This window comes from Anomaloglossus baeobatrachus, chromosome 7 (genome assembly GCF_048569485.1).
Source record: "Anomaloglossus baeobatrachus isolate aAnoBae1 chromosome 7, aAnoBae1.hap1, whole genome shotgun sequence".
Classification (NCBI taxonomy): Eukaryota; Metazoa; Chordata; class Amphibia; order Anura; family Aromobatidae; genus Anomaloglossus; species Anomaloglossus baeobatrachus.
Window position 1 is genome coordinate 13,500,506 of NC_134359.1, and position 24,118 is coordinate 13,524,623.

Genomic DNA, 24,118 nt, shown 5'->3' on the forward strand with positions numbered 1-24,118 from the left:
ATGGTAGTGCCTGCTCATCACTAGTTACCAGTACTGAGCACCAGAGCATGGTAGTGCCCACTCATCACTAGCTACCAGTACCGAGCACTCGAGCATGGTAGTGCCCGCTCATCACTAGTTACCAGTACTGAGCACCCGAGCATGGTAGTGCCCGCTCATCACTAGATACCAGTACTGAGCACCCGAGCATGGTAGTGCCCGCTCATCACTAGATACCAGTACCGAGCACCCGAGCATGGTAGTGTCCGCTCATCACTAGTTTTCAGTACTGAGCACCCGAGCATGGTAGTGCCCGCTCATCACTAGTTACCAGTACTGAGCACCCGAGCATGGCAGTGTCCGTTCATCACTAGTTACCAGTACTGAGCATCTGAGCATGGTAGTGCCCGCTCATTACTAGTTACGAGTACCGACCACTTGAGCATGGTAGTGCCCGCTCATCACTAGTTATAACCTATCCTGGGGGCAGTTCATGAATATCAGACTGGCTCCCCCTCTGATCAGCTGATACCTAGTGATGGCCATATCCAGGGCAGTGTACAAAGCCGAAACACCACAGCACCTTATATTGTGCAGTGGCCATTTTGTGGAACTGCAGCTCAAATCGCAGTCATTTCAATGGGGATGAGCCATGACCAGCTGTAGTGAGATGTCTGTCCATTCACACATATCATACATCTGACTATGCACTTTTTGTGTTGAAATTTTTTTTCTGGAACAATTGAAATAAACCATTGATAGGTGTCATGTATAGTTTAGAAAATGGAAGAATAAAAACCAAACCCATGTTTTGTGCTGTGCGCTGGGTGCTGTGCGCTGGGTGCTGTGCGCTGTGAGCTGGTGCTGTGCGCTGGGTGCTGGTGCTGTGCGCTGGGTGCTGTGCGCTGGGTGCTGTGCGCTGGTGCTGGGTGCTGTGAGCTGGTGCTGTGCGCTGGGTGCTGGTGCTGTGCGCTGGGTGCTGTGCGCTGGGTGCTGTGCGCTGGTGCTGTGAGCTGGGTGCTGGTGCTGTGCGCTGGGTGCTATGCGCTGGTGCTGGGTGCTGTACGCTGGGTGCTGGTGCTGTGCGCTGGGTGCTATGCGCTGGTGCTGTGCACTGTGTGCTGGTGCTGTGCGCTGGGTGCTGTGCGCTGGTGCTGGGTGCTATGCGCTGGTGCTGGGTGCTGTGCGCTGGTGCTGTGCACTGTGCGCTGGTGCTGTGCACTGTGCGCTGGTGCTGGGTGCTATGCGCTGGTGCTGTGCACTGTGCGCTGGTGCTGGGTGCTGTGCGCTGGTGCTGTGCGCTGGGTGCTATGCGCTGGTGTTGTGCACTGTGCGCTGGTGCTGTGCGCTGGGTGCTGTGCGCTGGTGCTGGGTGCTGTGCGCTGGTGCTGTGCGCTGGGTGCTGTGCGCTGGTGCTGTGCGCTGGGTGCTATGCGCTGGTGCTGTGCACTGTGCGCTGGTGCTGTGCGCTGGTGCTGTGCGCTGGGTGCTGTGCTCTGGTGCTGGGCGCTGGGTGCTGTGCGCTGGTGCTGTGCTGGGTGCTGTGCGCTGGTGCTGTGCACTGTGCGCTGGTGCTGTGCGCTGGTGCTGGGTGCTGTGCGCTGGTGCTGTGCGCTGGTGCTGGGTGCTGTGCGCTGGTGCTGTGCACTGTGCGCTGGTGCTGTGCGCTGGGTGCTGTGCGCTGGGCGCTGTGCGCTGGCGCGCTGTCTCCCCCCAGAGTCGTCTATTGACGTTTTGTGCTCAGCGTGTTATTCCAAGGCTGCGATGCTGATTAGTGCAGGGGCACGGGTATTGTTGTGTAACGGGTCAGTATGGGGGCTCCGCGGGGGTCATCGCTCCATACACAGAGCGCGGTGCACTATTCAGTCAGTCTCTACACTAATGAACGCTCGCTGAGCTTTCGTGTCATCGGCGGCCATCAGAAGCTTTTCCTTCTTGTAAAAATGAGCAGCCAAAATGCAAATGATATTTCCCATCGAGAAGATTGCACAAGAAGGTGACGGCTCATCCCCCTCCAGAGCGAAGATAAAGCAGATCCGAGGCCACAGAACAAACCGCTCACACTGCAGACCTGATGGCACGGAGGTTATCACTGCAGGTGTTGTGCCACAGAGACGCCTCCTGAGCGCAAGTTTTCATAATCTGACAGCCGCCGCTTGTCCTGAGCAGTGTGAGGGCTCAGCCGCAGCGGGGAGGGGGGTCACTGAGGGGCTGCTCATCAGACTAGGTGTGTACAGAATCAGCAGGCGCGGCGAGGAGGGACACGGAGGACCTGGCAAACTACATGGGCAAAGTTACAACAGCAGGGAGGAGAGGCACTTAGTAGCATTCAATCAGGGTAGATGGGCAGAGATTCGGCAGCAGCGAGAAATGGGACACTAAGGAACTGTGATACTACATTGGCAGGGACAGAGCAGCAGTGAGCAGATGTAAGAGCTGTCAATCAGGCTAGGTGGGTGGATATACAGCAGCAGGGAGGAGGGACAGTGAGGAGCAGTACATCAGACTGGATGAGCAGAGATTCAGCAGCAGCAGGGAGGAGGGACAGTGAGGAGCAGTACATCAGACTGGATGAGCAGAGATTCAGCAGCAGGGAGGAGAGACAGTGAGGAGCAGTAAATCAGACTGGATGAGCAGAGATTCAGCAGCAGCAGAGAGGAGGGACAGTGAGGAGCAGTAAATCAGACTGGATGAGCAGAGATTCAGCAGCAGCAGGGAGGAGGGACAGTGAGGAGCAGTACATCAGACTGGATGAGCAGAGATTCAGCAGCAGCAGGGAGGAGGGACAGTGAGGAGCAGTACATCAGACTGGATGAGCAGAGATTCAGCAGCAGCAGGGAGGAGGGACAGTGAGGAGCAGTACATCAGACTGGATGAGCAGAGATTCAGCAGCAGGGAGGAGAGACAGTGAGGAGCAGTAAATCAGACTGGATGAGCAGAGATTCAGCAGCAGCAGAGAGGAGGGACAGTGAGGAGCAGTAAATCAGACTGGATGAGCAGAGATTCAGCAGCAGCAGGGAGGAGGGACAGTGAGGAGCAGTACATCAGACTGGATGAGCAGAGATTCAGCAGCAGCAGGGAGGAGGGACAGTGAGGAGCAGTACATCAGACTGGATGAGCAGAGATTCAGCAGCAGCAGGGAGGAGAGACAGTGAGGAGCAGTAAATCAGACTGGATGAGCAGAGATTCAGCAGCAGGGAGGAGGGACAGTGAGGAGCATTAAATCAGACTGGATGAGCAGAGATTCAGCAGCAGGGAGGAGAGACAGTGAGGAGCATTAAATCAGACTGGATGAGCAGAGATTCAGCAGCAGCAGAGAGGAGGGACAGTGAGGAGCAGTAAATCAGACTGGATGAGCAGAGATTCAGCAGCAGCAGGGAGGAGGGACAGTGAGGAGCAGTAAATCAGACTGGATGAGCAGAGATTCAGCAGCAGCAGGGAGGAGGGACAGTGAGGAGCAGTACATCAGACTGGATGAGCAGAGATTCAGCAGCCGGGAGGAGGGACAGTGAGGAGCATTAAATCAGACTGGATGAGCAGAGATTCAGCAGCAGAGAGGAGGGACAGTGAGGAGCATTAAATCAGACTGGATGAGCAGAGATTCAGCAGCAGCAGAGAGGAGGGACAGTGAGGAGCATTAAATCAGACTGGATGAGCAGAGATTCAGCAGCAGCAGGGAGGAGGGACAGTGAGGAGCAGGAAATCAGACTGGATGAGCAGAGATTCAGCAGCAGCAGAGAGGAGGGACAGTGAGGAGCATTAAATCAGACTGGATGAGCAGAGATTCATCAGCAGCAGCGAGGAGAGACAGTGAGGAGCAGTAAATCAGACTGGATGAGCAGAGATTCATCAGCAGGGAGGAGGGACAGTGAGGAGCAGTAAATCAGACTGGATGAGCAGAAATTCAGCAGCAGCAGCGAGGAGAGACAGTGAGGAGCAGGAAATTAGACTGGGTGGGCAGAGATTCAGCAGCAGCAGAGAGGAGGGACAGTGAGGAGCAATAAATCAGACTGGATGAGCAGAGATTCAGCAGCAGGGAGGAGGGACAGTGAGGAGCAATAAATCAGACTGGATGAGCAGACATTCAGCAGCAGGGAGGAGAGACAGTGAGGAGCAATAAATCAGACTGGATGAGCAGACATTCAGCAGCAGGGAGGAGGGACAGTGAGGAGCAATAAATCAGACTGGATGAGCAGAGATTCAGCAGCAGCAGAGAGGAGGGACAGTGAGGAGCAATAAATCAGACTGGATGAGCAGACATTCAGCAGCAGGGAGGAGGGACAGTGAGGAGCAATAAATCAGACTGGATGAGCAGAGATTCAGCAGCAGCAGAGAGGAGGGACAGTGAGGAGCAGTAAATCAGACTGGATGAGCAGACATTCAGCAGCAGCGAGGAGGGACAGTGAGGAGCAGTAAATCAGACTGGATGAGCAGACATTCAGCAGCAGGGAGGAGGGACAGTGAGGAGCAATAAATCAGACTGGATGAGCAGAGATTCAGCAGCAGCAGAGAGGAGGGACAGTGAGGAGCAGTAAATCAGACTGGATGAGCAGAGATTCAGCAGCAGCAGAGAGGAGGGACAGTGAGGAGCAGTAAATCAGACTGGATGAGCAGAGATTCAGCAGCAGCAGGGAGGAGGGACAGTGAGGAGCAGTAAATCAGACTGGGTGGGCAGAGATTCAGCAGCAGCAGGGAAGGGGAAATTGAAGATCTCATATTCAGACTGGGTTGGTGACGTGTACGCAGGGAGGAGGTACACTGAGGAGATGTCAATCAGGCTATGTGGGGAGATTGAGTTTACACTTCAATATGATTATACAGCCGTTCTGATACTTATATTCACAGTAGGTACACCAGTTACAACAGGTCTAAAGCAACTGCTTAATAATATCTGCAGCTTGTACCGTGAAATCTGGTGACAGATTTGCCTTACAGTAGAATAATAGTACATTTTGTGATTTTGTGTCCATCTTTGCTTAGATCATAAATTGATGACACATAAGATATTGGTTGACTGAAATTTCCTGAGGGGAAGGGCCCTCATGTTATTGGATAATAATGCACTTCTTTTCTATCAGTTATGGTGTAAAATGCGCTGCACGTCCTTACAACTTAAATAGAACAAAATAACGCGCCCCATCCGCAGAATAAACACTGTACAAAGATGTCCGAACAGAGCCCACATATACCGGGGAGATTTATTAACACCACCGTAGTTTCGTGGTAAACCTTAGTAAATTTGCTGGGAATCATAGGACTCGGCCCATAAAGGTGCCTGAAGTGGCAAAAAAATGTAAAATGTCATACAGTTTGGAAAGTAGTTTAATGCCATTATTTGGTGTAAATCTAATATATAAAGCTGAATGTGTGTATATGTGTGTGTGTGTGTGTGTGTGTGTGTGTGTGTGTGTGTGTGTGTGTATGTCCGGGATTGGCATCTGCACCGTCGCAGCTACAGCCACAAAATTCTGCACACACACACGTCTGGACCCCGAGAGTATCATAGGCTATGTTTTGAGGGGAAATTATAATCCCGCACTTTACAGTTATTTATCAAAAAACCAGCCTCCATTAAAGTGAATGGAGCTGGGAGCCGCAGTGCAGCCAGAACTTCAGAAGAATGCGCAGCCACGCCCTTATATGGAATGTTGGCGTGTCACAATGCAGCCAGGGAAAGAGACAGACACAGACAGGGAAAGAGGCAGACACAGACAGTGTAAGAAACAGACATAGACAGGGTAAGAGACAGACACAAAGAGACAGACAGACAAAGAGACAGACTGACAGGGAAAGAGACAGACAGGGAAAGAGAGGGAAAGAGAAAGACAGGATAAGAGACAGACACAGCCAGGTAAAGAGACCGACACAGACAAAGAGACAGAGACAGACACAGGGAAACAAACAGACAGGGAAAGAGAGGGAAAGAGACAGACAGGGTAAGAGACAGACAAAGACAGGTAAAGAGACAAACAAAGAGACAGACAAAGGGAAAGAGACAGAGGGAAAGAGACAGACAGGGAAAGAGAGGGAAAGACACAGAAAGGAAAGTGACAGAGATAGATAGACAGACAAGGAAAGAGATAGATAGACAGACAGAGAAAGAGACAGTCAGAGACAGACAGGGAAAGAGACAGACAGACAAAGAGAGACAGAGATATATACAGAGGGGGAGACAGACATTATAATTACATTTCTATTTGTTTTGTGGTTTTTGTGTGCAGAATACATTTTTGTTAATACATTCTATTTTGTTAACAGCAGTTATTAACCCGGGTGAAGCCGGGTAGTGCAGCTAGTGTATTAATAAATGTCCCCCCGTTGGATTTTCTACCTGTCCACTAGATGGCCATAAAGAAAGACGTCTTGTGAGGAGCACGACCGATACTGCTGATTATACTAAAACCTTGGGGCAGATTTAGCGAAACGCTCCAATTTTAGTGCAATCATAGACTGGACAGCCGTAAACCGATTTATCACAGCTGTACGTGTTATGCCAGGATTTTGGGGCATTTAGATTGATAAATCTATTAAGTAAATTAGTAGTTTTTTAGCAAAAATAGAGTAAACTCCACACAGGAGACATTCAAAGATACAGAGCATGTGGGAATGCAAAGCTTATAACATAAAGGCAGTGTAAACACCGGCCTCCACTGCAGAGCCAGATGTGCGTTTCGCCCTTAGCTTCAACCAGAGGTACTAAAGTAGCTTTTTAGGTGACTAGTAGTGGTGATCTTTCCTTATCACAGCCCTGGACACCCCGTTTAACGTAACCCTAATAATCTCAGCTATATTAATAAAGCTCCTTGCAACAGCGAGAAAATCCGATCATATTATATATTAAATATGGCTGCACATTACCTCGTCCCCCTGCACTGATGTAACGCATTGATCCATGGACTCCACAAGACCTCAGGGTCCCGCAGCATCTGGCACCAGGGCGTCAGCAGCAGATCCTTTAGGTCCTGGTGTTGCTCGCTGCGGCCTCCATGGATTAGACTTGTTTTTCCAGCACATCGTAAAGATGATGAATCAGGATAGGAGCACAATCCAGGGGTCTTCTCACCCCCGGAGCGGTCACATTACTGAGCACTTGTGTGAGGCCCGGGCACATGGTGGCATTCAGATGACGGTAATAAAGCACCGCATGGGAGGGGCTGGACTAATCATAAGGGCGTTGAGTCAGCCAATCATAGCGCTCGCTCAGTGACATATGCAAATAGGGACACAAACAACTTCTCTTGGAAAATCTCCATAATCACCACTGTGCTCGAGCTCTCTATAGCGGCAGCTTGTCAGCAGGTTGTCGGCAGGTTGTCGGCAGGTTGTCGGCAGGTTGTCAGCAGGAGCGGCTCATCGTATAGTCCGGAGCAGCTCCACTCTGTTGTGATAAGAACAATGCATCCCTCTGGGGCTCAAAATGGGGAGGGGAGCAAAAAATCCCCAATACCATCCCAGATGTGACAATGTCAGAGCAGCTAAGAACCACTAGGTCCTATATACAGTTAGGTCCAGAAATATTTGGACAGTGACACAAGTTTTGTTATTTTAGCTGTTTACAAAAACATGTTCAGAAATACAATTCTATATATAATATGGGCTGAAAGTGCACACTCCCAGCTGCAATATGAGAGTTTTCACATCCAAATCGGAGAAAGGGTTTAGGAATCATAGCTCTGTAATGCATAGCCTCCTCTTTTTCAAGGTACCAAAAGTAATTGGACAAGGGACTCTAAGGGCTACAATTAACTCTGAAGGCGTCTCCCTCGTTAACCTGTAATCAATGAAGTAGTTAAAAGGTCTGGGGTTGATTACAGGTGTGTGGTTTTGCATTTGGAAGCTGTTGCTGTGACCAGACAACATGCGGTCTAAGGAACTCTCAATTGAGGTGAAGCAGAACATCCTGAGGCTGAAAAAAAAGAAAAAATCCATCAGAGAGATAGCAGACATGCTTGGAGTAGCAAAATCAACAGTCGGGTACATTCTGAGAAAAAAGGAATTGACTGGTGAGCTTGGGAACTCAAAAAGGCCTGGGCGTCCACGGATGACAACAGTGGTGGATGATCGCCGCATACTTTCTTTGGTGAAGAAGAACCCGTTCACAACATCAACTGAAGTCCAGAACACTCTCAGTGAAGTAGGTGTATCTGTCTCTAAGTCAACAGTAAAGAGAAGACTCCATGAAAGTAAATACAAAGGGTTCACATCTAGATGCAAACCATTCATCAATTCCAAAAATAGACAGGCCAGAGTTACATTTGCTGAAAAACACCTCATGAAGCCAGCTCAGTTCTGGAAAAGTATTCTATGGACAGATGAGACCAAGATCAACCTGTACCAGAATGATGGGAAGAAAAAAGACTGGAGAAGAAAGGGAACGGCACATGATCCAAGGCACACCACATCCTCTGTAAAACATGGTGGAGGCAACGTGATGGCATGGGCATGCATGGCTTTAAATGGCACTGGGTCACTTGTGTTTATTGATGACATAACAGCAGACAAGAGTAGCCGGATGAATTCTGAAGTGTACCGGGATATACTTTCAGCCCAGATTCAGCCAAATGCCGCAAAGTTGATCAGACGGCGCTTCATAGTACAGATGGACAATGACCCCAAGCATACAGCCAAAGCTACCCAGGAGTTCATGAGTGCAAAAAAGTGGAACATTCTGCAATGGCCAAGTCAATCACCAGATCTTAACCCAATTGAGCATGCATTTCACTTGCTCAAATCCAGACTTAAGACGGAAAGATCCACAAACAAACAAGACCTGAAGGCTGCGGCTGTAAAGGCCTGGCAAAGCATTAAGAAGGAGAAAACCCAGCGTTTGGTGATGTCCATGGGTTCCAGACTTAAGGCAGTGATTGCCTCCAAAGGATTCGCAACAAAATATTGAAAATAAAAATTATTTTTTTTTGTTTGGTTTATTTGTCCAATTACTTTTAACCTCCTAAAATGTGGAGTGTTTGTAAAGAAATGTGACAATTCCGACAATTTCTATCAGATATTTTTGTTCAAACCTTCAAATTAAACGTTACAATCTGCACTTGAATTCTGTTGTAGAGGTTTCATTTCAAATCCAATGTGGTGGCATGCAGAGCCCAACTCGCGAAAATTGTGTCACTGGCCAAAGATTTCTGGACCTAACTGTATATGTATCTACATACAGTGTATATGAACTGTATCTAATCCTAATACTGACTGCAAGTTATGTATCTAATTCCACGTGATACTGTCTGCTGAGCCGTGTATCTAATCCTCTCCTGTGTGATACTGTCTGCTGAGCTGTGTATCTAATCCTCTCCTGTATGATACTGTTTGCTGAGCCGTGTATCTAATCCTATCCTGTGTGATACTGTCTGCTGAGCTGTGTATCTAATCCTCTCCTGTGTCCTATATATAAGCATCTACATACCGTGTATATGAACTGTATCTAATCCTAATACTGACTACAAGTTATGTATCTAATTCCATGTGATACTGTCTGCTGAGCTGTGTATCTAATCCTATCCTGTGTAATCCTGTGTGCTGAGCAGCATATCTCATCCTATCATGTGTGATACTGTCTGCTGAGCTGTGTATCTAATCCTATCCTGTGTAATCCTGTGTGCTGAGCAGCATATCTCATCCTCTCCTGTGTGATACTGTCTGCTGAGCTGTGTATCTAATCCTATCCTGTGTGATACTGTCTGCTGAGCCGTGTATCTAATCCTCTCCTGTGTGATACTGTCTGCTGAGCTGTGTATCTAATTCTACCGTGTGATACTGTCTGCAGAGCTGTGTATCTAATCCTATCCTGTGTGATACTGACTGCTGAGCTGTGTATCTAATCCTATCCTGTGTGATACTGACTGCAGAGCTGTGTATCTAATCCTATCCTGTGTGATACTGTCTGCAGAGCTGTGTATCTAATCCTCTCCTGTGTGATACTGTCTGCAGAGCTGTGTAGCTAATTCTACCGTGTGATACTGTCTGCAGAGCTGTGTATCTAATCCTCTCCTGTGTGATCCAGTCTGCTGAGCTGTGTATCTAATCCTCTCCTGTGTGATACTGACTGCAGAGCTGTGTATCTAATCCTCTCCTGTGTGATACAGTCTGCTGAGCTGTGTATCTAATCCTATCCTGTGTGATACTGTCTGCTGAGCTGTGTATCTAATCCTATCCTGTGTGATACTGACTGCTGAGCTGTGTATCTAATCCTCTCCTGTGTGATACTGTCTGCTGAGCTGTGTATATAATCCTATCCTGTGTGATACTGTCTGCTGAGCTGTGTATATAATCCTATCCTGTGTGATACTGTCTGCTGAGCTGTGTATCTAATCCTCTCCTGTGTGATCCTGTCTACTGAGCTGTGTATCTAATCCTATCCTGTGTGATACTGACTGCTGAGCTGTGTATCTAATCCTCTCCTGTGTGATACTGTCTGCTGAGCTGTGTATCTAATCCTATCCTGTGTGATACTGTCTGCTGAGCTGTGTATATAATCCTCTCCTGTGTGATACTGTCTGCTGAGCTGTGTATATAATCCTATCCTGTGTGATACTGTCTGCTGAGCTGTGTATCTAATCCTCTCCTGTGTGATACTGTCTGCTGAGCCGTGTATCTAATCCTATCCTGTGTGATACTGTCTGCTGAGCTGTGTATCTAATCCTCTCCTGTGTGATACTGTCTGCTGAGCTGTGTATCTAATCCTCTCCTGTGTGATACTGTCTGCTGAGCTGTGTATATAATCCTATCCTGTGTGATACTGTCTGCTGAGCTGTGTATCTGATCCTCTCCTGTGTGATACTGTCTGCTGAGCTGTGTATCTAATCCTCTCCTGTGTGATACTGTCTGCTGAGCTGTGTATATAATCCTCTCCTGTGTGATACTGTCTGCTGAGCTGTATATCTAATCCTCTCCTGTGTGATACTGTCTGCTGAGCTGTGTATATAATCCTCTCCTGTGTGATACTGTCTGCTGAGCTGTGTATCTAATCCTCTCCTGTGTGATACTGTCTGCTGAGCTGTGTATCTAATCCTCTCCTGTGTGATACTGTCTGCTGAGCTGTGTATCTAATCCTCTCCTGTGTGATACTGTCTGCTGAGCTGTGTATATAATCCTCTCCTGTGTGATACTGTCTGCTGAGCTGTGTATCTAATCCTCTCCTGTGTGATACTGTCTGCTGAGCTGTGTATCTAATCCTCTCCTGTGTGATACTGTCTGCTGAGCTGTGTATCTAATCCTCTCCTGTGTGATACTGTCTGCTGAGCTGTGTATCTAATCCTCTCCTGTGTGATACTGTCTGCTGAGCTGTGTATATAATCCTCTCCTGTGTGATACTGTCTGCTGAGCTGTGTATCTAATTCTGTGTGATATCGTTTTGTGTAGTGTGTATCTGATACCTCCACCACGTGATACTTGTACACTACATACAATGTCTCCTCAGGACACTGTATATTTCCGTCCTTTCCTGTGGAGCTTCCGCCAGAAGTTACCATGGCGCCCGGCGTCTCGCTGACGTCACCTCTGCGCCTCTCCTCCTGTTCTGCGGTCGCAGGATGATGACGTCAGGTAGTAACTGGCGCCCCTGGTGATCTGTGTGATGGGGAATGAGGCGGGTAAGTGACAGCGCAACCGCCGCTGCTCGGACTGTGGGCATGCTGGGAGTAGTAGTGCTAGGAGAATGAGCGCTGGGTGCAATGGTGCGGGGAATAGTGGGGCTGGGATTGGGGTGGTAGTGCTGAGGATAGTGGGGCTGGAGGTTGTAGTGCTGGGTGTAGAAGTGCTGTGGCTGGTAGTAGGAGTGCTGCTGGGGGTGATAGTGCTGGGATTAGTGGTGCTGGAGGTAGTAGTGTTGGTAGGGGTGGGGCTGGGATTAGTGGTGCTGGAGGTAGTAGTGTTGGTAGGGGTGGGGCTGGGATTAGTGGTGCTGGGGGTAGTAGTGTTAGTAGGGGTGGTACTGGGGATAGTGGTGCTGCTGGGGGTGATAGTGCTGGGATTAGTGCTGCTGGGGGTGATAGTGCTGGGATTAGTGGTGCTGAAGGTAGTAGTGCTGAGATTAGTGGTGCTGGAGGTAGTAGTGCTGAGATTAGTGGTGCTGGAGGTAGTAGTGCTGGGGCTGGTAGTGCTGGGGGTAGGAGTGGTGCTGGGGCTGGGATTAGTGGTGCTGCTGGGGGTGATCGTGCCGGGATTAGTGGTGCTGGAGGTAGTAGTGGGGGTAGGGGTGGTGCTGGTGCTGGGGATGGTGGTGCTGCTGGGGGTGATAGTGCTGGGATTAGTGGTGCTGGAGGTAGTAGTGCTGGGGCTGGTAGTGCTGGGGGTAGGAGAGGTGCTGGGGCTGGGGTTAGTGGTGCTGCTGGGGGTGATCGTGCCGGGATTAGTGGTGCTGGAGGTAGTAGTGGGGGTAGGGGTGGTGCTGGGATTAGTGGTGCTGGGGATGGTGGTGCTGCTGGGGGTGATAGTGCTGGGATTAGTGGTGCTGGAGGTAGTAGTGGGGGTAGGGGTGGTGCTGGGATTAGTGGTGCTGCTGGGGGTGATAGTGCTGGGATTAGTGGTGCTGGAGGTAGTAGTGGGGGTAGGGGTGGTGCTGGGATTAGTGGTGCTGCTGGGGGTGATAGTGCTGGGATTAGTGATGCTGGAGGTAGTAGTGGGGGTAGAATTGCTGGGGATACTGGTGACTTTTCTGGTCCCGTCTATCAAATACTGTAGATTTTTATTATACTGTATTTAATTTCTTATAAACTTGGAGAAAAAAGGTGATTTTTATTTAACTTTTTTATTTTTCCTTCACGCTTTATTTTTCACTTCCTAGAAGGCTTGAACCTCTGGTCTTTTGATTATTTGTGCTTTATACTGATATGTGAAGTCAACTTTGCAGCAGCATTTAATTGGTTAAACAGCAGTGATTGGAGCTGGCTCTGATCGCTGCTGTTAGTGACAGGTATATATTGAACGAAAGAAAATATAGGAGCATTAAAGGGCCATACATCATATCAAAAATAAATATGGAGACTCCTTGTAATAATAAATTTATTCCAAAATTGTAACAACAAGGAGACAACATTATAATTTAATGAAAAAGGTGCATAAGTGCAGGAAAGATGATTCCAGAGAGTATTACCAACTAAGGGCCCCTGCCATTATAAATACAAAACACTGGGAGGGCAATTAGAAATTCAATACATTGTAATTACATAAATATATTGCCACTTACCCATCAGAAAAAAGTACAATAGTACTGGGCAAATGCCCAGGCAGGGGTCCAGTGCAGGAGAAGGAAGCCCCAACGCGTTTCGCTGCGTTAGCTTCTTCGAGGGGCAGTGTGTGTTAGTGACAGGTACTGGCATTTGGTCATTCATGTATGTTACATGTCGAGTTAGGGAGGTATTGTGGCTCCGGTCAGCTCTGTATTGTGATGTCACCGGCCCCTCACATCTCGCCGTCTGCAGGTATTGTGCACCTGTCTTAAATTTGCACTTGAGCTCCTTTATTCTGAATATCACAGGAATAAGACAATGGCTGCTCGTGCACATGACTTGGCAGGAATCATTAGATGTCACATGACCACAGAATACCTGGACACATACAGCCCGGTCCATACACTACCTCCACCCCTATAGCATTAGCTCTGCCCATACAGCACTAGCTCCACCCTTATAGCATTAGCTCTGCCCATACAGCGCTAGCTCCACCCTTATAGCATTAGCTCTGCCCATACAGCACTAGCTCCACCCGTATAGCACTACCTCCACCCCTATAGCATTAGCTCTGCCCATACAGCACTAGATCCACCCCTATAGCTTTAGCTCCTCCCACATGGCTTAATTTGCTGCCACGGTAGAGCGATGACCTCCAACCTGTGACCCTCCTGAATATCAGATTACACCCCGGTTAGTTTGTAACTCGTAACCAAGGAGACGCATAATTCTGCATTAACGCTGTTTACGCAAAATGGTAGCGGAGTTTTTTAAATCAAGTGTTTGAAAAGTTACTTAATTTTTTTTTTATTTTAGATACATTACAACCATAATAAATAGATTGCTTAAGTATACACACCCTTGAGGGGGTGCTAATTGCCTAAAGGCCGCTTTACACGCTACAACATCGCTAAAGCGATCTCGTTGGGGTCATGGAATTGGTGACGCACATCTGCTCGCTTTAGCGATGTTGCTGCGTGTGACACCTATGAGCGATTTTGCATCGTCGCAAAAACGTGCAAAATCGCTCATTGGTGACATGGGGGTCCATTCTGTAATATTGTTGCTGCTGCAGTAACAAAGTTGTTCTTCGTTCCTGCGGCAGCACACATCGTTCCGTGTGACACCGCAGGAACGAGGAACCTCTCCTTACCTGCCTCCCGGCAGTTATGCGGAAGGAAAGAGGTGGGCGGGATGTTACGTCCCACTCATCAACGCCCCTCCGCTTCTATTGGGCGGCTGCTCAGTGACGTCGCTGTGACGCCGCACGACCGGCCCCGTTAGAAAGGAGGCGGTTCACCGGTCACAGCGACGTCGCTAGGCAGGTAAGTAGTGTGACGGGTCCGCGTGATATTGTGCGCCATGGGCAGCGATTTGCCCGTGTCGCACAACCGATGGGGGCGGGTACCCACGCTAGTGATATCGGGACCAATATCGCAGCGTGTAAAGCGGCCTTTAGATTGTCTGCCATGCACTTCGTCTTCTGTGAACAGTATTTGACCGTTTTGTGTCTTCTCAGGTTGCAGCAGGTGATTTCGATCTGAGGTCACATCCAAGACGATGTCCGCCTGTCTGACCGAGGAGCAGAAGCGGAGAATCGAGGAGAACCGGCAGAAGGCTTTGGCCCGGAGAGCGGAGAGACTCGCTTCCCAGAAAAACGGTGTTAGCCAGAATGCGCTGCCTATTTCTAATGCCAAATTTCTGCCAAGCGGAGGCAGACACCTGCAGAATGCACAATCGTCCTTCAGCGCTGCGGCGGACAGTTACGACGTTGGTAAAGACAATGGTGCTAAATATGTCCCTGCAAATACCGGACACTCCAGTGCGAATGCATTTGATAATATCAGGACTCCAGCAAATGCACAAACCACGTCCACCGCCCAGGAATACGCAGCAGCAGCTCCAGCAAAGGTAGATTACACCGCGGCCTCCTCTAGTCTCAGTGCCGGACGAACATTACAACCAGATGTAGCCAAAAACTTTCTCCAAGACTCCTCCAAATCTCCCGGTAACTCTCCCAAGACGTACGACATGTGTCCTGTTCCCGGGAGAGCTGGGACAGAGCAGATAAACAGCATCTGTACTGCTGCTAAATTCTACGGATCAGGGGCACCAACAACCGCAGCTAAGGCCACAGTGCCCGCCCCACGGACAGAGGGGAGGGAGGCGACGGGCACTGCCAACAGCGCCGACCCTGCACCTGCCAAAAAAGGCGCGTTCGGCATAACAGGTCGGTGCGTCAAACACGCCGACGAGAGGTTCCGGGTGGAGGTTGGATACCACGTACAGCTCATCGCCATCTTCAAAGGGATTCCCAGCAAAAATTATGGTAAATGCATCAAATGCATCTCTTTTCATCAATATCTTAATCTGGCATCCAATCATTCAGAATATCCGATAATCTGGCATTCATTACTCGCACAAGTGAATTTATAGACTTTGCTTTTGATGGTTGATAATCAAGAGTATTTGATAATTCGGCATCAATAGTGACGATATCATATATTCTGGATTAAAGGACATGTACTGTTGTCATATGATCATTTACTTTCTCCGGTCTGGAGAAGTCCTGCTCTATAGAGGGGTCATTTTATGAAAAGCTGTTCACAAAGTGCCGTCAGCAACAACCCTACAGGGAAAGGGAGCAATATAACCACTGTCCACTCCCACCAAAAGACGAGGGTCCGGAAGAGGAGACCCCACTATGTATCACCTTAGAATTAGCTAATGAGGCTAATGAAAATTGGTTCTTTAAACCGCACAACCCCTTTATTTGAGGGTGCGAACAAATACTATGGACTGGTCCCTAGTACCATAGCAGACAACGCTGGATTTAAACATAACATGCTCCACTCACTGACAGCAAGCAGGGTTTACAAAAATATGGATCTGAAACCCAAAAAGTATATTAGAAAGTTGCAGAAATCATTTGATCTTAGTGGGTCGGCGTTCTGAAACCCTAATGCATTACTAGTCCTTTCAGAATGAGACCTTGTTTGCACTAATGGGGACGTGTGGAGGTTTAATCTTATTGGGACCCTGAGACGGTGCGATTAGGAGCGGGGCAGCGACAGTTATACACGTCTATCGCCCCCTGTGACAGAGGGAATCAGGTAAACCTCTGATCCCTGTTTAACCCATACTGAATGCTGCAATCAGTGCTGATCTGTGCACTTAGAGAGCCTCAGGTGCGGACCCCACTGATTGTATCACAGGGAAGCTCTATGGTCCTGTCTATGTATAACATATATTTGATAGATCCACCTAGATAGGTTTACCAGGGCCTTCTCTGCCTAGGTAGGTCAACCAGGGCCTTCTCTGCCTAGGTAGGTCAACCAGGGCCTTCTCTGCCTAGGTAGGTCAACCAGGGCCTTCTCTGCCTGGGTAGGTCAACCAGGGCCTTCTCTGCCTGGGTAGGTCAACCAGGGTCTTCTCTGCCTAGGTAGGTCAACCAGGGCCTTCTCTGCCTAGGTAGGTCAAGCAGGGCCTTCTCTGCCTAGGTAGGTCAAGCAGGGCCTTCTCTGCCTAGGTAGGTCAAGCAGGGCCTTCTCTGCCTAGGTAGGTCAAGCAGGGCCTTCTCTGCCTAGGTAGGTCAAGCAGGGCCTTCTCTGCCTAGGTAGGTCAAGCAGGGCCTTCTCTGCCTAGGTAGGTCAAGCAGGGCCTTCTCTGCCTAGGTAGGTCAAGCAGGGCCTTCTCTGCCTAGGTAGGTCAAGCAGGGCCTTCTCTGCCTAGGTAGGTCAAGCAGGGCCTTCTCTGCCTAGGTAGGTCAAGCAGGGCCTTCTCTGCCTAGGTAGGTCAAGCAGGGCCTTCTCTGCCTAGGTAGGTCAAGCAGGGCCTTCTCTGCCTAGGTAGGTCAAGCAGGGCCTTCTCTGCCTAGGTAGGTCAACCAGGGCCTTCTCTGCCTAGGTAGGTCAAGCAGGGCCTTCTCTGCCTAGGTAGGTCAAGCAGGGCCTTCTCTGCCTAGGTAGGTCAAGCAGGGCCTTCTCTGCCTAGGTAGGTCAAGCAGGGCCTTCTCTGCCTAGGTAGGTCAAGCAGGGCCTTCTCTGCCTAGGTAGGTCAAGCAGGGCCTTCTCTGCCTAGGTAGGTCAAGCAGGGCCTTCTCTGCCTAGGTAGGTCAAGCAGGGCCTTCTCTGCCTAGGTAGGTCAACCAGGGTCTTCTCTGTCGTTATCTTGATTGTATCAAGCCATTGGGTTGCTGGTCTTCCTCTTCACCTTGTTTTTTCTACTCTTCCAACCATGATGTCTTTTTCCAGTGATTGCTCTCTTCTTATGATGGTGTAGACAAGTCATAGCTTGGTGATCCTTGCTTCAAGTGACACGTCTGGCTTGATTTGTTCCAGAATTGATTCCTTTGTTGTTTTTGCCATCCATGGTATTGATAACATCCTTCTTCAGCACCACATTTCGAAGGCGTTGATTCTTCTTCTGTCTTGTTTCTTTATCGTCCAGGTTTCACTTCTATATTTGACTACAGAAAAGACCAGACTATGTACGAGCCGAGACGAAACTATGTATGAGCCCATGTCTTCATCACAAGTGATATGTTCCTTGATTTGAGGAACTTGGCCAGTGCCTTCATAGTTGATATGCCCATAGCTATTCTCCTATTGTCTTCCGGTGTCATCGCTGCATCTTGAGTGATCATTCATCCCCGAGTAGGTTGAAGTCCTTTACAACTTCCAGTTCCTCGCCGTCCACCTCACATGGGTCCCACTTGTACTTGACAGTAGTCAATGTCTTTGTATTGAGTATTAGTCCCATGAGCTTTCCATCCTGACCGTCTGTAATAAATCCTTCATTCCTTACATGCTTGTTGCTATCAATGTTGTATTGACTGTGTATTTAAAATTGTTGATAATTTGGCGGGCAATTTTGATTCCTTCTTTTTTGGCAAGTCCGGCCTTCCTGAGAATGGCTTCTGCATATGAAGTGGACATAAATGGCCGGATGTCGCCTTCTCTGACGCCTCGCTGTACTTTGCTCCATGCCGTGTGCCGTTCAGGCTGTTGCTTCTTGGTGGATGTAAAGGTTCCTGATGGGGCTGATCGGCACAGACATGTCCTTCCAAAGATTCCAGTGATCAACACAGTCAAAGGCTTAGCTGCAGTCGCTGAAGCAGAAATCGATCTCCTTGTTGTATGCTTTGGCCTCTTCTGTCATCCATCTAATGTTGGCAGTATCTTGTTCCTCGGCCTTTTCGGAGCCCTGCTTCTTCCTCTGGCAGCTCCTTGTCACAGGCCCCTTTTACACGTCTGTGATTCCGGTACGTATGACATCCGTTTTCATAAATACCAGAGGCACAGACATACGCAGCCATTTAAATCAATGAATCTGCGTACACATCCGTGTTTTCTCACGGATGTGTGTCCCTGTGCCGCACACGCGTGTCGTATGTTCCGTTATTCTCCGGCAGCACTGATGTCACATGTACCAGAGAAAACAAGTCTCTTTGAAATAAAATGATTTTCTATACTCTATACACCTGTCTCCAGTGGTGATGTCTTCGGCGCTGCTGTTGCTTCCGGTCCCGCTCGTTATGCTCATGAATATTCACTGCATCGCAGACCCGGAAGCAGCAGCGCTGGAGACAATTGAGTAAACATTTCCTGCTCTCTATGTGCTATTATGGAGAACACGCGTGTGCCAAAATCATGGCACACGAATGGCCTATGCAGCTTCAACACGGTCCGTGCAAAACGTCAGTGATTTTCACGGACGTGTGAAGGGGGACATCTTGCATAAAACCCTCGAATCGTTATGTGGAGCCCAGTCCACTGCTGATCATTGCTCTGCAGATTTACAGCCTCGAGTGTTTCCCTCCCGACTCCATCTGCAAGTCTATTGTTCTAGTATTGTTTGGTAAAGCCGTTTTTTCTATCTACAGTGCTGATATAGAATCTATTGTCCTCTGTTATCAGCCACTTCAGGCTTGGGACGGGCTATTCGGAGTCTTTTCCAATCATCGCCTATTTCTACTTTTTGATGTCTGTTTTTTTTTTTCTACTTTTTAGATCCTGCAACTAAAATGTGGAATTTCGGCCTGGAGGATTACCCCGGCCTGAGTAAGTAGCGGAGGAGCCAATCGCCCTGTACTTATAGCACGTCTTATACTCCAGTCACATCCAAAGCTGCAGTGCATTGTCGGCTGGGTTGCTTTTAGCTCTCGTGCTGCCCGTCGTCTTATGGCCGTGGCAGGTCCGCACTACATCAGAGGATGCTCCACCTTCCCATCTCCCACAATGCAATGCAGCAAAGTGGGGAAAAATGTAGTCTGTGAATTATCTCCTATGGAAAGTGGATTGATGTCTATCTGTGACCGGCCTCCTGTCTGTCCGCAGTTACCGAGGTCCAGAAGCTGCAGAACGTCACCCTGAAGCCCCTGGAAGGAATGGAGGACATCGATATGCCTGCACTACGCTCCACTGCCAGTGGTGGCGCCAACGCTCTTCTAGCCATGTGCAACACCTGGCACAGGCCTAATGCCACCTTAAAGGGCAAGTGCCTGCTTGTGTCTCGCTCTCGCTTTGAGGTGGACATCGGGTATCACTTGGAGGTCATCGCTCTGTTCAAGCAGATGAACTCTCGGAATTACGGTAAGAATTGGATTGTGTCGGGTTATTGATCAGTGGCGTTAGTGGAACTCGATTTGCGGGACCCGGTCCATCACCCGCGGCAGTAATCTGTGGCCGCTGGACGGGGGCCCTGAGAGCCAAATCTTAGCTGATGGCGTCCGCGGCTCTTCTTTTGATTTGCCGGCTTGGTGCGATGCCTGGCCAGCTAACCAGAAGAGGAGCAGGGGCAGCCGTCACCCCCCCATAGGTACTGGCCTATGATCGGGCATTGCTGGGTCCTAGTAATACCCTGTAGAAAGCAGATTGGTGTGTAAGAGTTTGGGAAAGCCGGGTCAGTCCGTAAGGAAGGTGTCCTGACCACCACATGGGTTCTTGCCCCCCACATTTTGCTGCAGTGTTACTTCTCAGGACCTCTGATGATGTCTCTGGCGTTGGCTACATTGGGGGACACATTAGTTGTTGTCTATCTGTTCTAAATAAAAAGAAATAGATGCTTGAAAAGAATAGGGCCAATTTAAAGGGGTTGACCTCAGGATGGGTCTTCAATATCAGATCGGTGGGGGTGCAGCACTAGACACCCACCACCGATTAGCGATCAGTCGGCCGGATGCACGGAGCTGGCTCAGGTCCACACTGTGTAGTGAGTGATCTCCGTCACATTCACTTCAGTAGGAGCTGAGCTGCAGTACCGAGATCAGCCACTATACTGTGTACGGAGCTGTGCTGTGCAGCCCTGTACACAATATACATCTGTCCAGCTGATCGGTGGGGTGTGTGTGTCGGACCCCCGCTGAGACCATTGATGTATTGGACTTCCCCTGTAATGACTACAATCAATGCCTCCTCCGTACAGATTTGTGTACAGAGTGGTCACATCCAGCCAGGCCATCGCGGCTGAGTCTCCTGCTCCCTCCTCATCCTCATGGATATAAATCGCTCAGTGGGAAATCGGGCTTTATCCATTTATAAGTCTTGTCTGAGGAATAATGGATGAGGTTGAGAAGCTCGATGTGTGCAGCGAGGAAAGGAGAGCAGCAACCGGCCGAGCCCTGAGACTAGGGGTGAAGCAGCCGCCCTTTACACCCCGGCCGCCCTTTACACCCCGGCCGCCCTTTACACCTCGGCCACGTCCTTGTCTGGAGACTGTATCTCTTAGAAATCCAAAAAGAAAAAACTGGCGTGTGTGCATGCTCCCTTTCTGGACACGGGCAGATATTTATCCTCTAGAGGTAAATCAGAATATGTGCTGACAACCAGCAGATACTGAATATGGGGAGGAATTGGAGCTGTGTAATATGTGGTGGCCGTGTCTGACGAGCTGCCATGTACAGACAACCACTCCGCTCACTGACCCCTCATACACGTTCACGCTCGCCTCAGCCAAGTGTGCGCGGCCTCTCAGTAGGGTGAGAGGAGTAAACTGCCAGACCTCTGGCGTCAGCTTGTCTCCCTTTAGAACAAAAGGATCAGACATATTGAAATCCAACAGTCCAATCCTCCTTTTCCCCAACATCACTGGTCAGGAGAACAGTAGAGAGGCCTCATGCAAATGATATGGTCGTCCCATCCCGGCGTAATCTGCGTGTCCAAGCCGGCGTTCATCTAATATACATGGCCGTCAGGTAATATCAGCCCTTGGCTGACGGCAGCCAGGAGCAGCAGGACAGCCGGCTATGTACAGGGGTTACATGGAATTTACACCAACAAAATGGTTGAACATTTTTATGAACGACTTTAGAGAAAGCGGCTTCATTTCTTCGGCGCTCCATTGGGAGACCCAGACGATTGGGTGTATAGCACTGCCTCCGGAGGCCACACAAAGCATTACACTAAAAAGTGTAAGGCCCCTCCCCTTCTGGCTATACACCCCCAGTGGGATCACTGGCTCACCAGTTTTCTGCTTTGTGCGAAGGAGGTCAGACATCCACGCATAGCTCCACTGTTTTTAGTCAGCAGCAGCTGCTGACTATGTCGGATGGAAGAAAAGTGGGCCCATATGGGGCCCCCAGCATGCTCCCTTCTCACCCCACTTTTGTCGGGTGTTTGTTAAGGTTGAGGTACCCATTGCGGGTACGGAGGCTGGAGCCCACATGCTGTTTTCCTTCCCCATCCCCCTGAGGGGCTCTGAGGAAGTGGGATCTTACAGGTCTCCAGGCACTGAGGCCGGGCTCCATCCACAGACCCAGAGAACCTGCTGGATATGGAGCTGGGTATCGTCAGGGACAGGGCCCTGCTACATTAAGGTACTCTGTGTCCCCGTACACATCGCGCACACACACACCAGCATTGCTGGGAGTGTTAGTGCGCCGGGGACAACAGCGCGGAGCGCTCGTGCTATTATTCACGGCAGCTTTGCTGTGTGAATTTATGTATTGGGAACTGCCGCGCCGGGCCGCTGCTGGGTGTTTTTTACACTGTGGCGCGGCTGGGACTTGTGGTGCGCCGGGGACTCCGCGCTGGCCGTGCACATAGGACGGCCGCGCTTATTACTCGAGTCCCCGGCTTTCCGGCCTAGTTTCCGTTTCGTTCCCGCCCCCAGCCCTGCCAGTCAGGGGAGAGGCGGGACGCTGTACACACAGTCAGCGCCGAGGGCTGGAGTCTGCTTTGCATTCTCCAGCCCCCTTCACTGGACACAGTGGGACGCCGGTTTCCCGCTCTTGCCTGGGGCACGCCCACGGCCCGCCCCTCGTCACACGAGCTGGAGAAGGACGCCGGCAGCCATTCCTGCAGTCCGAGCTGGCAGCCAGTCACAGGACTCTGGCGACCACACACCCGCCTATAGGCGGGCGGTAAGCAGCACCTGAAGTGCTGACCCCACTATATACCGTTGTGTCCATTTGTATTTTAGCTATACACTGCACTGTACGGTCGCTATCTTTGGCTATATGCCCTCTTAGATGGCGAGACAACAGCAGCAAAAAAGCAAGGGTGCTAAAGCACAGGCTTTCTATGCTGCTTGTATTGCATGTGCTGAAGTGTTCATTTGTACTTATGCTTGTATGCTATACATTGCACTGTACGGTCGCTATTCTTGGCTATATTCTCCTAGAATGGCTAGACTACAGCAGCAAAAAAGCAAAGGTGCTAAGGCACAGTTTTTCTATGCTGCTTGTATTGCATGTGCTGAAGTGTTCATTTGTACTTATGCTTGTATGCTATACATTGCACTGTACGGTCGCTACTCTTGGAGACATTCTCCTGGATGGCTAGTCTACAGCAGCAAAAAAGCAAGGGTGCCAAGGCACAGGCTTTCTAAGCTGCTCATATTGCATGTGCTGAAGTGCTCATTTGTACTTTATGCTTGTATGCTATACATTGCACTGTACGGTCGCTATTCTCGGCTATATGCTCCTAGATGGCTAGACTACAGCAGCAAAAAAGCAACACACGCTTTCTATGCTGCTTTTACTGCATGTGATACTATTCCACCGGCAAGTTCCACTGACCCCCGTTGTGTGCAATGCTCCTCTGTAGCACTTGGTCAGCCGGGGTCTCTACTAGGGGTGGCCAAAGGAACCACCTGTGAATCCTGTCCATGGACAGGGACGGAGTTGCAGTTTCGGCTGATAGATTGTCATGGGATAGTGACTTGCAGTCCAAACAGGCCATGGGCAATCTTGCCAGGGTGTAGGCTCTGACACGGACGACAGTCCCAGACAGCCTAAGCGAGCTCGCTGGGAGCGGCACTCGGCCTCATCACTAGTCAGGGTCACAGCAGAGGACTCTCTGTATGATGAGGCAGACGTAGCTGATCAGGACTTTGATCCTGACACCGCTCTCAATCCGGATACTCCGGATGGTGACGCCATGGGGAATGATCTTATAGCGTCCAGCAATGGCATGTTGGATATCTCTCCCCCAGCTCCTTCAGTGGAGGAGTCAGCTTCCCAGCAGGAGAAATCCCATTTCAGTATCTCAAGCGTACATTGAGTACTTTTCTGGCCACGCTGACTTCAGAGAAGCAGTTCAGGATCACCACGCTTACCAGATAAGCGTTTCTCCAAATGTATTAAAGATACATGTTATCCCTTTCCCCCTGACGTGGTCAGGCGCTGGACCCAGGGTCCAAAGGTGGCTCCCCCAATCTCCAGGCTTGCGGCTAGATCCATAGTTGGCAGTGGAGATGGGACTTCACTTAAAGATGCCATTGACAGACAGATGGACCTCTGGTTGAAATCTGTCTATGAAGCTATCGGCGTGTCGGTTGCTCCGGCATTCGCAGCCGTATGGGCACTCTAAGCTATGTCAGCTGGTCTTGCGCAGCTGGTCTTGAGCACAGGTACATCTGTGCCGCAGGTAGCGTCCTTATCCTCGCAATGTCTGCATTGCGACTTACCCTATTAATGCTGTCCGTGAGAGACAGTCGAGGTTTCGGTCCTTCCCAGGCTC

At 49.7% G+C, this 24,118-nt stretch overlaps 1 protein-coding gene across 1 annotated transcript in view; it reads left to right on the forward strand.

The window, feature by feature from the left end:
* Positions 1-11,479: 11,479 nt before the first annotated feature.
* Positions 11,480-24,118, forward strand: part of SMARCAL1 (SNF2 related chromatin remodeling annealing helicase 1) — a 40,711-nt gene continuing 28,072 nt past the window's right edge. Inside the window, exons 1-4 of the mRNA XM_075317043.1 lie at positions 11,480-11,579; positions 14,677-15,486; positions 19,169-19,219; positions 19,496-19,750. Of these exons, the coding sequence (XP_075173158.1) occupies positions 14,718-15,486; positions 19,169-19,219; positions 19,496-19,750 (1,075 nt within the window). The 5' untranslated portion in view covers positions 11,480-11,579; positions 14,677-14,717. The remainder of the gene's footprint in view (positions 11,580-14,676; positions 15,487-19,168; positions 19,220-19,495; positions 19,751-24,118) is intronic.